We start from the raw sequence: 18,443 nt of genomic DNA, 5'->3' as shown, positions 1-18,443 counted from the left end.
GCCATTGGTGTTTTGATAGGAATTACATTGAATCTACACATTGCTTCAGGCAGTACTTACATTTTAATGATGTTATTCTTCTTATCCATGTATGTGGTATATGCATATTTGTATCTTCACTTTTTTCCTCCATGATTTATAATTTTCCAAGTACAGGTTTTTACATCTTTGGTTAAGTTTATATCTAAGTATTTTCTTTCCATTTTTTCCCTTTTTTTATCCTCACCCAAGGACTCTTTTTTCCATTGCTTTTAGACAGAGAGGAAGGCAGTGAGAGAAACATCAATGCAAGAGAGAAGCATCGAATGGTTGCCTCCTATGCCTGCCCCAACCAGGTGCCTGGACTGGGGCTCAGAACTGCAACCTAGGTATGTGCCCTGACTGGGATTTGAACCTGCAACCTTTTGGTTACAGGCCAAGGCTCCAACCAACCAAGCCACACCGGCCAGGGCCATTCCTAGCTATTTTATTTTTTTGATGCAATTTTAAATGGGATTGGGTTTTTTTAGTTTCTTTTCCCACTCATTATTGGAGTATAAAAATGAAACTGATTCCTGGATATTTATTTGTATTTCGCTACGTTTCTGAATTCATTGATCAGTTCTCGTAGTTTTTTTGGTGGAATTTTTAGGATTCTCTCTATATAATGTCAGATCATCTGTAAATAATGGCAGTTTTACTTCTTTCTTTCTAATTTAGATGCCTCTTATTTCTTCTTCTTGGCTGGTTGTTGTGGCTAGGACTTTCAGTACTATGTTGAATAAGAGTGGTGAAACCAGACATCCCTGTCTTGTTCAAGATAATAGTTTTTCTCTGTTGAGTGTGTTGTTCATTATGGTTTGTCATATATGGTTTTTGGTGTCAAAGTATGTTTTCTCTATTCCCACTATGCTGAGAGTTTTTGTATTAAATGAAGTGCTGGGTTTATTAAATGCTTTTTCTGAGTCTATTGATGTGATCATATGATTTTTATTCTTCATTTTGTTTATGTCATTTATCACATTAATTGATTTGTGGATATTGTACCAACTGTGCATCTTCCCAGAATAAAATTCCACTTGGTCGTGTTGTATGGTCTTTTTAATGTATTGCTGGATCTAGTTTGTTAATATTTTGATGAGGATTTTGGAATCTATGTTCATCAGGGATATTGACCTATAACTGTTTTCTTTGTAGTGTTTTTATCTGGTTTCGGAATTAGGATGATGCTGATCTTGTAAAATGAGCTTGGGAGTCTACCCTTTGCTCTCATTTTTTAAAATAATTTGAGAAGAATAGGTGTCAGTCTTCTTTGAATGTTTGAAAGAAATCACCTATAAATCCATCTCGTCCAGACCTTTTGTTTGTTGAGAGTTTTCTGATTGCTGCTTTATTTAATTTCATTTGTTATAAATCTATTCAGATATTTTGCTTCTTTCTGATTCAGTTTTGGAAGATTGTGTGTTTGTAGTAATTTATCTATTTCATTCAGATTGTCCAGTATAGTTGTTTGTAATGTTTTCTTAAACTTCTTTTACTGTAGTATCAATTATTACTTCTTCACTTTCATTTGTGATTTCATTAATTTGGATCTTTTCTCCTGTTTTCTTGATGAGTCTGGTTAAAAGTTTCTCAATCTCATTTATCTTTCCAAACAACCAGCTCTTGGTTTCATTGATTATTTTGTATTTCTTTTTGAATTCTATTTTCTTTTTCTTTTTTTAATATATTTTATTGATTATACCATTACATTATACCATTACATGTTCTATGCCCCCTTCATTCCCTTCACCCCCACACACTCCCTCCCCCACCATTCTCCACCCTTAGTTTATAACCACATGTCTCAAGTTCTTTAGATTCTATATTTCCCCCACTATTCTCGCCCTCCCCCCTATCTATTTTCTACCTACTGTCTATGCTATTTTCTGTGCCTTCTCCCCCCTTCTCCTCCTCCCACTCCCCTGTTGCTAACCCTCCATGTGTTCTTCATTTCTATGGTTTCACTCCTGATCTGGCTGTCCTCTTGGTTTGCTTTTGTTTTAGGTGTGGTTGTTAATAACTGTGTTTGCTGTCCTTTCACTGTTAATATTTTTCATCTTCTTTTTCTTAGATAAGTCCCTTTAGCATTTCATATAATAAGGGCTTGGTGATGATGAACTCCTTGAACTTGACCTTATCTGAGAAGCACTTTATCTGTCCTTCCATTCTAAATGAAAGCTTTGCTGGATAAAGCAATCTTGGCTGTAGGTCTTTGGATTTCATGACTTGGAATACTTCTTTCCAGCCCCTTCTTGCCTGTAAGGTCTCTTTTGAGAAATCCGCTGACAGTCTGATGGGTACTCCTTTGTAGGTGACTGTCCCCTTATCTCTTGCTGCTTCTAGGATTCTCTCCTTCATTTTATTTTATTTTTTTTTTTAAAGATTTTATTTATTTATTTATCTTTAGAGGGGAAGGAGAGAGGGAGAGAAGCATCAATGTATGGTTGCCTTTTGTGCATCCCCTGCTGGGAGTTGGCCTGCAGGGAACTGGACTACAACCCAGGCATGTGCCCTGACTGGGAATCGAACCTCGATCCTCTGGTTCGCAGGCCCGCGCTCAATCCACTGAGCTACACCAGCCAGGGCCTTCTCTCCTTCATTTTAGTCTTGGCTAATGTAATTATGATGTGCCTTGGGTGTGTTCCTTCTTGGGTCCAACTTCTTTGGGACTCTCTGAGCTTCCTGGATTTCCTGGAAGTCTATTTCCTTTGCCAGACTGGGGAAGTTCTCCTTTATTATTTGTTCAAATAAGTGTTCCACTCGTGGCTGTTTCTTTCCCCCTTCTGGTACCCCTATAATCCGGATGTTGGAACGTTTAAAGATGTCCTGGAGGTTCCTAAGCCTCTCCTCATTTTTTTGAATTCTCATTTCTTCATTCTTCTCTGGTTGGATGTTTTGTTCTTCCTTCTGGTCCATTCCATTGATTTGAGTCCCAGTTTCCTTTCCATCACTATTGGTTTCCTGTGCATCTCCCTTCATTTCAATTAGTTTAGCCTTCATTTGTTCCTCTAATTTGTGACTAATCAACCAGTTCTGTGAGCATCCTGATGACCAGTGTTTTGAACTGTGCATCTGAGAGGCTGGCAATCTCTTGGTTGCTTAGAGTTATGGGCTCTGGGACTTTGAGTTCTTCTTGTGCCATCTTTTGGGCTGTTCATGCCTGTTCTGTAGCAGTATCAGAGCCCTAAGGTGTTCACTAGAGCAGGGCAACTCAGTTGCTGGGTTGTGAGGCTGTATGTGGGGGCGGGGTCAAAGAGGAACAATGGCGTCCCATCTGCCACCCGCTGCTGCAGCCCCCAGGCCGGCCCACGTGTTTTGTTCCACTGCATGAGAGTGTGCCACCGCCATCAGCCCTCCACCACTTCACCCCCTGGGGGCTGCATGGTCCGTCTCACTGTGCGTGAATGTGCAACTGCAGTCAGTCTGCCCCACACCCCACCTGGATTCGGGCTGCCTGCGAACCTAGGTCGGGGGATCTGTCCTGCCCGACCCTGCTCCGCTGCTGGCTCTGTCCCTCTTAGTGTCCCCGTTGAACTGTTCGTAGTTGTCGGACTTCCGTATAATTCAATTTTCTGGTCTTTGGGTGTGTCTTTGTTCTCCAAACCTTTGTTGTATTCAAACTTGTTTGTGGGAGAAGGCAGTGTTTCCACCTATGCCTCCATCTTGGCAGAAGTCTGAAGTCTCTCAATCCTTTTACTTTTAGTCTGTGTGTATCTCTTGCTCTGTGGTGAGTCTCTTGTAGACAGCATATACCTGGGTCTTGTTTTCTTATTCATTCAGCTACCCTAAGTATTTTCTCTGAAGCATTTATGACCTTTACATTTAATTCAATTATTGATAGGTTTGTATTTTTTGCAATTTTATTCTTTGTAACTCTGTTCTTCTATGTTTTTTTTTCTTAAAGAAGACCCTTTAACATTCTTTGTAATACTAATTTGTTGGTAATGAACTTTTTTCAGTTTTTCTTTTTTTTTTTAATCTTGGAAGCCCTTTATTTCTCCTTCAATTTTAAATGTTAGCCTTGCTCTGTAGAGTAGTCTTGGTTGTAGGTCCTTGTTTTTGATCACTTTGGATATTCCATACCAGTCCCTTTGGGCCTGAAATGTTTCTCTTGAGAAATCACCTGACAGCCTTATGGGAGTTCCTTTATAGGTAATTGTTTTTCTGTTGCTGCTTTTAAGATCCTCTCTTTGTCTTTTACGTTTGCCACTTTAATTGTGATGTGTCTTGGAGTGGGCCTTTTGAGTCATCTTGTTTGGGACTCTGTACTTTCTGAGCTTGTGTATCTTTTTCCTTTACCAGGTTAGGGAAGTTTTTAGTCATTATTTCATTGAATAGGTTCTCTTGCTCTCTCGCCTCTTCTTCTGGTGCCCTATGATGCATATGTTGTTATACTCCCTGTTGTCCCAAGTGCCCTTAAACTATCCTCATTAAAACATTTTTTCTGCTGTAATTGGGTATTTTCTGCTGCCTTGTCCTCCAAATCACTGATTCAATCCTCTGCTTCATCCAACTAACTACTTATTACTTCTAGTGTATTCTTCATTTTAGATATGGTATTATTCTTTTCTTACTGTTTTTATGGTTTCTATATTCTTTTTCATTATTTAGAAGTTTTCACTAAATTTGTTGAAATTCTCACTAAGTTGCTTGAGCATCCTTATAACCATTTGTTTTGAACTTTGTTTCTGGTAGCTTTCTTGCCTCAATTTCATTTAGTTCTTTTTCTGGAGATTTCTCGTGTTCTTTCATTTGGGCCATGTTTCTTTGTCTCCCTATTTTAGTTGCCTCTCTTTGTTTGTTTCTATGTATTAGGTAGGGCTGCTATGTCTCCCAGTCTTGGTAGGGTAGACTATACAGTTAGGTGTGTTGTGGAACCCAGCTGCACAGTCTTCTTAATCATCTGAGCTGGATAGTTCACGAATGTAATGTGAGTAGGCTATGTGAACCCTCCTTTTATAATTGAGTCCTGATTGTAATTAGCCTTGTTTATGTGGGGTTGACTCTCAGGCAGGCTGACTGTGAAAATTAACCCTGACCACCATGTAGGAGTTATTTTGTGGTGCTGACTATCCAAAGTGGAATTTGCCTCAGCAGGTTCTGGTTCCTGTCAAGATGTCCCTTTGGATGTTCTGCCTATGAATCTAATTGGATGCTGCTCTGACACAGTCTGGGCTGGCCACTGGGTGTGCCTTTAGGAAGTACTCTGATGAGAGTCAATGCCAGTCACCACCTGTGACTAGCCCTAGGCAACTTATTTGGAGCTACAAAGTGATCCACAGTTTGTGGCTGTCTTACTAGGCCTTGGTGTGTGTAGGAACAACCAAGCTTCACATCTAGGTTGGCTTCCACCAGCATTGAGCATGGGGGCAAGTCAGCAAAACTCCCAAGGCACTCAGATCCACCTCTACCTGCCTCCGCTTGCCTCTACCTGCTGTCTGGCTGTTAGGCTCAGTCACTGAAAGAGCCTCTGGCAATACTTGAATTGCATCAGGGAGATTCTCTGTCCTCACCAGGTAGGGGCAAGTGGAGTCACCAGACTGATGCAGGTTTAAATTTGGTTCCACTACTGGGTCCGAGGCCACTCAACAAAAGTCCCAGGGCACACCAAGTCTAGCTGCCACCCATGGGGTGCCTGCAGATCATTATGATAGGGCAGGGTCTCAGGGAGTCATCAAGGTGAGACCAGTTGAGTTTATCAGACCCAAACACTCCAAGGTTTGACCATGTGTAGGGAAAGCTGTGCACCAATAAGATGTACTAGGGAAAAATGATGGCCGCCCATCCTAGAGCCACAGAACTCAGTCTGCTTCAGATTCTCCCAGGAGTCCTAGTTCAGCAGGGCAGGGCTGCCAGGAATCAAGAGGGTGGGACCACTGGTTCTCTAATGAGGGTGAGGCACAGATCAGGCTTAGGGGAGAGTGGGGAGAATGGTTTTCGCTTCAGAACCACACAAATCAGTCTGTCTTGGATTCTGCACAGACCTCCTAGAATAACCATGCTCAGCAAGGTGGGGCCATTTGGTGCTGGGATCCAGCCTCGGCAGGGTTCAGGGTCCCTGAAGGATAGACGGCACAGATGATGAATGAAGAGTCAGACACCCGATTGGATGCCAGAGAACAGCCAGCCTCTGTTCTCCAGATGCATGGTGTGATCAGTTAAAAAGAAAAAACCAATACAGAGGTAACCCAGGAAAAGTACAAGAATTTCCATAGTTTCAGTTATGTTAAACAAAAGTTGTTTTGACCAGGAGAGCCATTAATCAGACCATTTGAAATTGCTCTATGTACAGAGTTTGAATATTTTATTGTTTATTAAAGTTCTTAGAATTTGGTATGGGGCAAAAGGGTATGCTAGACTGAGCAGAGGTTAGGAAATTCATTGTAAGGCCTTTGTGATGTCTAACTTAGCTATCTTTCTTTCTGTCTAAAATGTTTCTTATGTAATATGGACTCTGAATCCTTGGTAATTGTTTCTACATGCTTAGTTTGTAGTAGCTAACCAGCTTCCCCTGTTTCTTTGCCTGTCTACTTCTAATAAATACTGTCCAAGGTAAAGGAGGGGCTGTTACTCCATCAACTTTTAGATAGTCAGGGGCTACTTTATTAGAGGGGACTTTGTTCTCTGGCCAAGAAATTATTTTGTGTAACTTCATTAAAATTACACTGATTATTGGACCTGAAATACAGGTGCCTAAAAATCCCACCATCTATTAATCTCAAAAACATGCAAGGGAGAGATAGAGAGGAAATCTAGCCACAGTTGCCTCTGCTGTGCAGATGCATCTCATCCATCCCAACTGTGTCAAGGGATAGATCTTGGTCAGCTCCTGGTCAGCTCCTGACAATTTGGAGCTTGGAGGATGGGGCTAGGATGGGAAAAGTGGGGGAAATGTCACCCACCCCAAAGCTATACAACTCAGTCACTGACACTCCCTGAGTCTGTCCTGACCTCTACGACTCAGCCCAGGCAGCTGAATCCTCAGAAGGACATGAGCTCCACAGGGTAGAGTGTCAGGGGGTCCAGAAGGTGGGGCTGTTGCATCCCCCAAGGTTGATGTCATAAGGAGGAAAGTACTTCACCCAAGAAAGGTGACATCTGCAGTGTGGGAAAGGGACTCAGCACAGAAACTCTGACAGTTCTTCTTTTAGCTCTGTCCCCAGAGCCACAACTCCCAGTCTTTCCTCATGAGACTCTCTAGTCTGCTCTGTCATCCCTTTGCTGGAGCCCAGGTTGAGTGGCTGCCAATGAGATTTCATGCTCTGGTGCTCTAAGAGGGTGCCTATGTCTCTATCAGACTCCCTTCTCCCTGTCGTGGCAGAATCCTGCTGATTTTCACAGTCAGATGTGTGCGGCACCTCTTCCTACTCCGGTGCTCTGGGCCTGGGAGCCCAGCTTGGCCTTGAGACCCCTTGCTCCCCAGTTGGGACCTCTGCAGCTGAGATAGAATCTCAGCCACCACCACGGGAGTGGGACTGGCCCTTTTCACTTTCCACCCTTCCCACCAGTCTCTATCTGTTGTCTCTTTTAAATTCTTTGTTATAAGATTTCTGTTCCACTAATCTTCAGTTGGTTGTTGAAGATGATTGTTCTGTATTTTAGTTGTAATTCCAGTTTGGACCTGAGAGGAAGTGAGTGTAGCTTCTACCTACTCCACTGCCGTCTTGGGTCTCTGGACAGTGCATTTCTTGAGCATATATTTCTTGTCCACTTTTCCCATCAAGTCTTAGTAATCTCTAGAGATAGAGAAGTGACGTGGTGTCTGCCATGGTAAATCTTGGGACTGATGCTTGGTTAATTGTCTGACTTCCTAGACAACTCAGAAAGTAGGAACAATGATGGCACTAAGGACTCTTGCCTTTCTTGGATGCCAGAAATCAGTGTGGGTCCAGGACAGCTTAGGAAGCATATGTGCAGTTATAGTGCATTGCTCCAAAGACTCACCATCCCATCCTAGCCCACAATGGGACATCTATAGGCGCTAGGCATGATAACTGTGGAAAAGAAGAAAATTAACTGTTAACAGCCTTATCAAGCCACCTACTCAAGTGAGCCAGACTCGGGCCTCACTCTTGATTTCCCTCCCATTTCTCACTCTCCACTTCAAAACCCCACCAGGTCCTGAGGATACCCCATGAGCATGCCTCTCACTCTCCATGTCAGTCTGTATTCAGGCCCTTACCTTCCATCACCCTTGGATTCCATTAGCAGTTGCCTGTCTGGTTTCTCTCCTAATGTTGACATACTTCAGTGACTCCTTCATGCTGGCTAGAATGAATGCAAGTTTGCCTATGTCATTTCCTTTTCTAAAACCTTTTGGGGCTCACCTTACAGAAGAATCCAAGTTTTTTTGTTTGTTTGTTTTTGTGGAATTTTGGTTTGTTTTAAAACACAGGTATAAAGGCCCTTCTGTGTTCCCAACACAGAAGCACAAACAATTTTCTAAAAATGGAAGTCAGATCATGATGATCTTTTGCTCCAGACACCCTCTTGGCTTTGCTCCTTGCTCAGTCAAAAGCCAAAATCTTCACAATGGCTGAAAGGCTTGGTCTGTTCTAGCTGTTCTTATCACTCTGAGATCACCTGCCATTCTTACTCTCTCTGCCACAGTCACACTGGCTTCCTGAGGTCCTGGGAGTTCCCTGGCACACTCCACTGAGGGCCTGGCTGAATGCTCTTCCTGAGCCACTTTCACCAGGTCACAGCATGGTTTGCTTCCTCATCTCAAATGTCCCCTTCCCAGTGAAGTCTTCCCTGACTATCCTTTTTGGAATTAGAAACCCTCTTCCCTAGTACTTTGTGACCCACATTTTCTGTTTTATTTTTCTGCAGAACATTTTCTGACATACTTACATATTGTACTTATTTATTTTGCTTGTTGTTGCTCTCCTCAACTAAAACAAGTTCCATGATGTGGGGATCTCCACTTGTGCCTAATCCTTAGCTCTTGGAATAGTGTTCAATACACAGAAAAGCCCAAATCAGTGTTTGTTGAACAAATGGACCTTGTCCCTGTCTCCAGCTTCATCTCTGTCTACCCCTCCTTTCTGCAGTCTGGTAACATTCAGATGACTGTCCCACCTTGCCTTTATCTCTTTGTCCTGGAATTTCCTATCCCCTACTCTTCCTTTGGTCACTTCCATTTACCTTTAGAGACCTAGATCAGATGTAACTCCCTCCAAGAAGCTTTCTAGGACTTCCTCAGGCTGGATTAAATGCTGATTTACTGTTCTCCCATTGCATCACCTATTGACACACACTTCAAACAGTATATTATAAATATAATGTGTGGACCTCTTCTTCCTCAGTAGATTGAGAGCTCATGAGAGACAGGGTCAGTTATTATTATTTTTATATTCCTCATTTCTCAGTGCCTAAAATAGTGCTAGGTACCCAGTAGGTGGTCAGATTTGTTGTTGGTGAATGATTCTATGACATCATCCTCACATCAGAAAGTGAAACACTCAGAGAATAATACCAGGACACCTCAATGCTAAATTGAGTGGAACAGTTTACAGTATACACGTCAGCTGGGAGGAAGGGTCAGGGAGAGCTAAAGACATTAAAAGTACAGTGGAATATGTGTAACTTGAGCTGGAATTTAAAGTAAGGGTTTAGAGGAGAAAAGAGGAAAAGCAAGGTAACTAGTCTCTCGAGAAGAGACTTGAAGCTAGCTATCGATGGCACTCCAGGAGGAAATGATAGCCACCTGGTCCCCCAGGGGAATCATAGTGGCACTAGCAATGCACATTTCTCACAGCTTAAGTAGTACCCAGTGCTCATATGGTCCACACCAGCCCAATCCTGGGTCTTCCTCAGGCCTCTGCTGTACCAGGAAGGATGCCCACCAAAGCCCAGGCAGTTTGGGGGAACCATTCTCTCTGGAACACTGAGCTGCTCTGCCTCCCTTTTCTGGAGGAAATTAGCTGGAACCATCGTCTGGCACCTGCTCACCTGCCTTTTACTATTGTTCTTGGCAGGTTAATGATCTGGTGGCTTCTTTGCCTGTCACCTTAGACTTGGGGGCAGTGAAAATCTACCAGAGTGGCATGTCTACAGCTGTGGAAACAGATTTTGGGCTCTTAGTGACTTTCGATGGCCAGCACTACGCCTCCATTTCTATCCCAGGCTCCTACATAAACTCCACATGTGGGCTCTGTGGGAACTACAATAAAAACCCACTGGATGATTTCCTCCGCCCAGATGGCAGGCCAGCCATGTCTGTCCTGGATCTAGGAGAGAGCTGGCGGGTCTACCATGCCGAGTGGAGGTGTGATTCAGGCTGCGTGGACAACTGCACCCAATGCGATGCGGCTATGGAGACCCTCTACTTTGGTTCTGACTACTGTGGCTTCCTCAATAAGACCGACGGCCCCCTGTGGGAGTGTGGCACCGTCGTGGACCCCACAGCCTTTGTTCACAGCTGTGTGTATGACCTGTGCAGCGTGAGGGACAATGGGACACTCCTCTGTCAAGCCATCCAAGCCTATGCCCTTGTGTGCCAAGCCCTTGGCATCCCGATTGGAGACTGGCGAGTGCAGACTGGGTGTGGTAAGCTGACATCCCAACCAAATACAAGGCCCCTGTTGTGCAGGGGGGCAGGGAGAGGGTTTCTGAGCTCCTCAGGAATCTTGCTGAAACAAATTGTCTGACAGTGGAGGTGAGGTTGAAATATCACAAATGATAAAGAATGAATTGTAAAGGATCTTTATTTGTACCCTCCCCACTCCGATATTATAGCCAGAAAACTAGAAACAGTTGATGAGCAGAAATGGCCTGGAAACATGAAATACTTGGCTGGGAGAAGGCCCTGCAGTGGGGTGGCAATCTGAGCTGAGCCAGCAGGTGGGGCTTTCAGAGGTGCAGGTGGCTACTTTTGCAGCTGTTGAGTAAACGCAAACATTAGCCTGGCTGGTCAAGACCCGCCTTCAGCAAAGTACTTCACCTCGCAATGAAACCAGTGACATCTGTTCCCTGGCTTGCTCTTCTTTACTCTAAGCCCCTTTAGGTTTTGCATTTCTTGCCCTGTAGCACTTACGCTGGTGGTGGAAGAGGGGCTGCTGACAGAAGTGTAGCATACCAGGAAAGAAGCCCTTTTATCTGAGATGCTAAGTGGTTTGGAAAAGCCAAACTGTGTGGGGAAATGCAGTTTATTTTCTTATACTTTTGGATCAAGCATCACTTAGTTGCCTCATTATTTTTTCTTTCTAGCCCTCTTAAATCTGTCTTTTCCTATTATACAAAATTTTAAAAGAAGCAAACAAAAAATAGCTGCTTGGAATTTTGTTTCTTTCCTGGTCCTTGGTTTTCTCCATCTAAGTAAACAGAAAATTATGACCCATGCATTTGAGAGTGCCATTGGAGGTGAGAAGATTTAGAATTTTTTTAAGGTCCAAGGCCAGAGGGAGATTTTTATCCTAAATATATAGGTTGGAGTCACATAAATCATCATGTGTCAGATTCTTCAACTACTGGTCAAACTACTAAGAGACAGTGTATTTTTTTCTTCTTCTTGTGACTGACCAGCTTCTACTACGTCTACAGCAACCAAATTCTAATTCAAGGTTAAACTGAATATGTTTTCACCTTGATCCTTTTATAATCCAAGATCATCCAAATTGCCCAACTAAATTCTTGCCTATAATAGCTATTTTTATTCTGGGGTACTACTTTCCTATCTTCCACATTCTCCTCTCTCTCTCCCTCCCTCCTTCTGTCTGCCTCTCTCTAAATGTCAATGGGATGAGTCATATGTAATTCAAAGAGCTAATTTACCAGGCCTGTGAGCCCCTGCCTGTTGGATTTGGCAAGATTCAAATATTTACGTAAACTCAGATGTTCTTAAAATAAGAATGGGAGGTTTCTAAGGCAAGAAGGAAGGTCAGAAGGCCTCTAGTTCTAGTTCCAATCCAGTCTCTTGGAGGAACAGGCATACAGTTCTTTGCAGATAGCCCAGGTTTGTCATTATTTTAGCATTTCAGAGAACTTAGTCTTGCAAAGTCCTTGGTCACTCTTAGGTATTTTAAGTGCTTGTCTGTTAGAAATGCTATATTTTCAAATTATTCCTCCAACGGTTATATTTTTCATTTCTGTTACAAGTCAAATTTATTTCCTCCTAAGAATGGCCCCTGCCCTATAAAATCAGAATAATTTATATGTCCATCAGTTGAAGATCTTAAAACACCCTCATGATTGAAGATCATCAAACAATAAATCTATATTGAGTAATCTGTAGTTTAGCAGGCACAGCAACTTGAAGTTTGATTTTAGTCAAGATGGTCAAATGAGAGTCAAAGTTCACAAGTCACTCGTGTTGCTCAGTAGTTATTAGAAAGCAGTTGGGCTTGTTTCTGCAGACACAACCTCAAGTCTTTGTTCTTTAAAGGAGTGGCTGCTTGGCCCTCTTTCTAGGAGCTGTATGGAAGGAGCTCTTCTCCTCCTGGCTCCTGTGCATTGTGGCTACTGGCCATTGGCTCCTGGGTCACTGACCTTGATGTCATGCTCCCTTCTCTCCCTCACATCAGTGTCCACGGTGCAGTGTCCGAGCTTCAGCCACTATTCCGTGTGCACCAGCAGCTGCCCGGACACCTGTTCAGACCTCACAGCCTCTCAGAACTGTGCCACACCATGCACGGAGGGCTGTGAGTGTAACGAGGGCTTTGTCCTCAGCACCAGCCAGTGTGTTCCGCTGCACAAGTGTGGCTGTGACTTTGACGGCCACTACTACACCATGGGGGAGTTCTTCTGGGCCACAGCCAACTGCACCATGCAGTGCCTGTGCGAGGAGGGCGGTGATGTGTACTGCTTCAACAAGACCTGCCGGGGTGGGGAGGTGTGCACGGTGGAGGACGGCTACCGCGGCTGCTTCCCCAAGCGGGAGACTGTGTGCCTGCTCAGCCAGAACCAAGTGCTGCACACCTTTGATGGGGCCGCATATGCTTTCCCCTCTGAGTTCTCCTACACGCTGCTCAAGACCTGCCCGGAACAGCCAGAGTACCTGGAAATCGACATCAATAAGAAGAAGCCTGATGGAGGGCCTGCCTGGCTTCGAGGACTTCGGATCCTGGTGGCCAACCAGGAGGTCAAGATTGGAGGAATAGGGGCTTCAGAAGTCAAGGTGAGGCTGCTGCTGCCCTTGAGGGTTTCCCATGAGTCACACAAATGAAGGAACCATGTTCTTCAGGTTTGCTTTTTTGCCTCAGACTAGGAGTGGATTCTAGAAAGATGACGATTCCTAAATGGAAACATTATGCTCACTAAATAAGAGTCCAACAGGTGAAGCATGGAGTAAGCTGGAATTTGTCAAATTAGATATAGAAGGACTAGCTCTCCTTTATAGTAAATACTCACAGGATGCTTATTATGTGCCAGGCACTCTTCTGAGCAGAATCACATTTAATCCTACCCAGTGTTATCCTCATTTCACAGATAAGAAAATTGAAGTACAGAGAGGTTTAATAACTTCCTCAGGGACACAACCACAGATGGTAGTCAAGCCCAGGCAGGCCGGCTCCAGAGTCTATGCCCTGTACCCTGTACTATATTGACTCTCCTACCTATAATGGGAATCTGTATGGGGTAATGCCAAGGGTGCCTGCCATGGTGCCCCTTGTCCCTCTGACCTGCTCTAAAATACCCAGGGTGAGGCATCTAGACTCATAGATCAGTTCTATGAGTTCTAGAAGGCATCTTAGGAATAATTTAGTGCAACTCCTTGTTTTCATATGAAGATCCCAACAGGCTATCTTAGGAATGTGGCCTCATAGCCAAGTCACAATGGGGTTGGGATAACATAGGGCAGACCTTCCTTTTCCCAATCTACTGTGCATTCCATAACATCACCTCAAGCTCAATTTAGAAAACAAAAGGCAAAGGGGTGCTGCACAAGGATATGATAAAACACATCCACACACTGAACGGGCTGTGTTTTCTTTTTTTTTTTTTAAGATTTTATTTATTTATATTTAGAGAGGAAGGGAAGGAGAGAAGGAGAGAAATATCAATGTATGGTTGCCTCTCATGAGTGCCCTGCTAGGAACTGGCCTGCAACCCAGGCATGTGTCCTGACTGGGAATCGAACCGCAATCGTGTGGTTCGCTCAATCCACTGAGCTACACCAGCCAGGGCTAGGGCTGTGTTTTCATTTCTACTGATACACTGGCAGAGATTAGTTCATTAAAAGAATAGAAGGAGATAGACAGGTGGTTGGACAGCTGGATAACTAGGTATATGCTTTATGCCCCCAAGGGGCTAGGACACAGGCACAGTAAGATTTAAAGGGAAAAGGAGGAGCCAGAAATGTGGGGGAGAAAGGGCTCTGTCCATGGAAAGGTGTGAGGCAGCAGGGGAAGCCACACATGTGAGACAACTTGTTCACATTTCAGTTTTGCTTTGGGTTAGCTTACAGTCTTGTACATACGGAAATAAACAGTAAATATGTTGAGTCAGAGGAGTCTAGAAATAAAAGAACAAAGATGCTCACAAAGAAACAGTTTTTGTCTGTCTGTGTGGTTCCCACAGATGGCCAGCTTCTCAACATTTCTCATAGCGCTAGTGTTGGTGCCAAGCCATCCCTTCACCCTGTAGCCAGGAAAATTGTATGCAGCTGCACCTGATGATAGTGATTTGATTTTTCAGGTGAATGGTCAGGAAGTGGAATTACCATTTTTCCATCTTTCGGGGAAGCTGGAAATTCATCGAAACAAAAACAGCACAACAGTAGAGTCCAAGGGTATTGTGAGTGTCCAGTACTCAGACACAGGTCTGCTCTACATCCGGCTCTCCACTGTTTACTTCAATTGCACTGGGGGCTTATGTGGCTTCTTCAACGCTAATGCCAGCGATGAGTTCTGTCTCCCCAATGGCAAGTGCACAGACAACCTGGCCGTGTTCCTGGAAAGCTGGACAACTTTTGAGGAGATCTGCAATGGGGAGTGTGGGGACTTGCTGAAGGCCTGTAACAATGACTCGGAGCTGCTCAAATTTTATCGGAGCCGCTCCAGGTGTGGCATCATCAATGACCCCTCCAACAGCTCCTTCCTAGAGTGCCACGGGGTGGTCAACGTCACCGCTTACTACCGCACCTGCCTCTTTCGCTTGTGCCAGAGTGGAGGCAACGAGTCAGAACTCTGCGACTCTGTGGCCCGATATGCAAGCGCCTGCAAGAATGCTGACGTGGAGGTTGGCCCCTGGCGGACTTATGACTTCTGCCGTGAGTTGGGGCTACAGTATGGGGGCGGCTAGCTGGGTGGTGGGGAGTGCATGAGACACTGGGTCTGCTTTCTCAGGACCCTCTTCCTGATGCAGTCTGATTCCTCAGTGTGTCTTCCCTGGTCTGACGTGTCCTCTGGAAGGCCCATTACCCTAAACCAAGCTGTTTCTCACCCACAGTTTCATTTCTAATTGCACAAGATCTTTTCACTATAGAAAAATTAGCCATTTTTTTGCCTCGTGGTTTTATCTAACACATGTCAGAGGCTCCCTTGGTGCCTTCGTTTTTTGGCAAAGAAGGGTCCAATTCAGTTTAGTAGAAGGTGATCATTCAGTCTGCCTTTCATGAACTAGAGGTTAGCACTGATCTCTGGGGCAAACTTGGCAAAGGCTATTAAGAAAATTTCATATTGCTGGGTTTTTAATTTTGTTCCCAGAGTATCTGACCCCTCTCAGCAAGGCAGTGAAAGTACTTTAGGAATCAGAAGACCTGACATGAGACACTCTGGGTTACTTGGAAGGCCACCAGGAGGAGTGGCTGGGAGGGTGGGGCTATGCCTGGACCAAGGACTGCCCCACCTGGACGTTAGCACCCATCCCTTTCTCACCAAAACGTTTGACACTAAACCAGGACCCGTGCCACCATTAAGACTACATCCTAAAAAAAAAAAAAAAAAAAGACTACATCCTCCATAGTTGTTTATTTCTTTCTACTTAAGTTTGTTTGTTTTTAAAAACTTTTTATTCTGAAATAATTTCAAAGTTATGGAAAAGTTGCAAGAGTATGTGTGTACCCTTTACCCAGATTAACCTATTGTTATCATTTTGTCCCATATGCTTTTTATTCTCTCTCACTCTTTCTCCATTTGAAAGTGAGTTGTATACATTGTGCCTTTTGTTGCTAAATACTTCACTGTGTATTTCCTTAAAAGAATGATACTCATTTACAGAATCACAGTTAGGAAGCTTAATAGTGACACAATAATTTAACATCCATAGTTCAGTTTTCACAACTGACTTGGCAATGTCCTTCATGGCTTTTTATGCCCTCGATGCAGTTCTAATCCAGGGCCACACACTGCATTTGGCTTTCATGTCTCTTTAGTCTCCTTTAATCTGGAACGTTCCTTAGCTTTATTTGTCTTTCTTGACATTGTCATTTTTTAAAGAACACAGCCTCCTCTTTTAAAAAGAGAGTGGCCCTCTGTTTGGGTTTGATATTTTCTCATGACTGAGTTCTGCTGTATTTTCCGAACTCAGACTCTTGCATGGGTGATGGGTGTCTGCCTAACAGCATCACGCCCCGTGAGGGGCACACTCTATCCAGTTTCCTCTCGTGGGTCATAAGCAGACTGACACCCTAGTCAAAGATTCTTTCAAATGTCTCTATTATATAGTCATTATGTTTTTCTCTTGAAAATAATTAGTAATATTGCTAGGAGATACTTTAAGACCATACAAGTATCCTGCATGTCATCCAAACCCCCTTATCAATTCAGTGCCTATTGATAATGTTTCTTATGTCAACCTGTAGCCCGATGATTGCAAACTGATGGCTATCAGCTCTGTCACGGTCTCACCTCTGCCAGTCAGCAGAGGTCCTTCTGCTGTGAACAGAAGCCTTTCCTTCTCTTTGGCCTGCCTGCCTTTCATCCATTCAGCCTTCTATCTGTCTCAACCATCTATCGCTCATCAATATGGATACACAGATTTCTAATTATTTTAATTATTTATATTTCATATTACATTTTTAATTATTTTGATGTTAAAATGGTTCTACATTGGGCCTGTGGGAACTCCTTCAAGTTGCCTCCTATGTCCTTTTGGCATAACTCTGTCATTTTCTTACTTTCTGGCATTAAGAAAACATTGTACATTCATCTCTTAACCTTTCCTAGTCCCAGACTAAGACCAGCCATTATTCCAAGAAGCCCCAGTTTCTTTTGGTGAGGAAAGCATCAGAAATCAAGATTTGTGTGAGGCATACCCATTGCTCTTGGAGCAGTCTTGCTTTATCTCCAAGCCCTTTCAATAGAAGCATCTCAGAGCTAAAAACTAACACACACACACACACACACACACACTCACACACTTGTTTTTAAATATCTGGTTTCTGACCTTTAGGAGTTGGAGGTGCATGAGGAGTATTTGGTGGCTGTTATCTTGGAAAAGGACAGTTGGATACCTGGTGAAGCTTAGCCACACTTGGGAGGAATTAAGAGCAGATGCTGTGAGTCTTAAAGCTGGAGTTTTGGGTGCACACTCTCCATGGTCACCCACAGAAAGAGAGCTTCCAAGGGATCCACTGACCATTGCCTCGCCGTACCTTGCAATACTTTCCCAAAGCCTTCCTTTTAATCAGCTTCCCTTCCTACTCCTCTGTGCTCTCTCCAGCTTATCTAATACGACCTTTGTTCCCACACCAGCACTCAGTCTTCCAGGTGTAGTTCCTGCACACATGGAGTCCCTGAGTGGCCACACACCAGGTCATTTTGTTGCAGGCCACATCTGTGTCTTTCTGTTAGATGCTGACCTCATGCCCAGCAGGAAGTGTTTGTGATACATGAGACATTGTTTGTATGACATGAGTGCAGTGGGGTGGTGAGGAGACCCTCTTTTCCTGGATGTGATGGCTACAGGGATGAGTCTCTTACCACCCCTCTCAGGGCTGCAGAGCTGGAGGAAGCTCCTGGGAGCAGCTTTTATACAGGCATGTGGGCAGAAACATGGCTCCTTTGGGAGAAGGGCCAGGGCTCACGTTGCAGAAACCCTCCAGGATGTCTTGCCCACGCCTGTGTGCGTGGGTCTGGGGAGAAGAACTGGAACGCACACACTCAATTCATCCAGTCACTGGGCACTAAGTTGAGTTCATCTGGTTGGGGTCTTGTGGAGTGGGAATTAGACTGGGCCACCAGCTGCAAAGCAGGAACACAATCTTCTTTAGACTTAGAGACAGACAACCATGGTTTCTGTTCAGATGTATTTAATCAGACCTCTTATTGACAGAGCCAAGCTGCTATTAAAATAATTTCACAGAGGCATTTCTGGGTTCAGGGGATATTTATTATTTACATTTGTATGTCCCAGACTTTCAGACAAATTCAGACAACACAGAAACTCACAAAATGAGATATAGTTAAATAAGTCATGTTGTTTGCTACTACTATAAATTTACAGTCAGTGTTGTAAACATTCATAACTTAGAGACAAAT

The 18,443-nt window shown here is 43.8% G+C and overlaps 1 protein-coding gene across 1 annotated transcript in view; it reads left to right on the top strand.

The window, feature by feature from the left end:
• LOC118975235 (tubulin-specific chaperone cofactor E-like protein) overlaps nucleotides 1–18,443 on the top strand; it is a 200,603-nt gene that overhangs the window by 98,265 nt on the left and 83,895 nt on the right. Inside the window, exons 14-16 of the mRNA XM_037029070.1 lie at nucleotides 10,002–10,572; nucleotides 12,546–13,138; nucleotides 14,659–15,232. Coding sequence (XP_036884965.1) covers nucleotides 10,002–10,572; nucleotides 12,546–13,138; nucleotides 14,659–15,232 — 1,738 coding nt within the window. The remainder of the gene's footprint in view (nucleotides 1–10,001; nucleotides 10,573–12,545; nucleotides 13,139–14,658; nucleotides 15,233–18,443) is intronic.

The sequence above is a fragment of the Sturnira hondurensis genome, unplaced genomic scaffold (genome assembly GCF_014824575.4).
Source record: "Sturnira hondurensis isolate 20B ecotype Veracruz unplaced genomic scaffold, ASM1482457v3 Scaffold0020184, whole genome shotgun sequence".
NCBI classification, from domain to species: domain Eukaryota; kingdom Metazoa; phylum Chordata; class Mammalia; order Chiroptera; family Phyllostomidae; genus Sturnira; species Sturnira hondurensis.
Note: the sequence above shows the minus strand (reverse complement) of the source record. Positions and strands in the feature narration are given on the sequence as shown.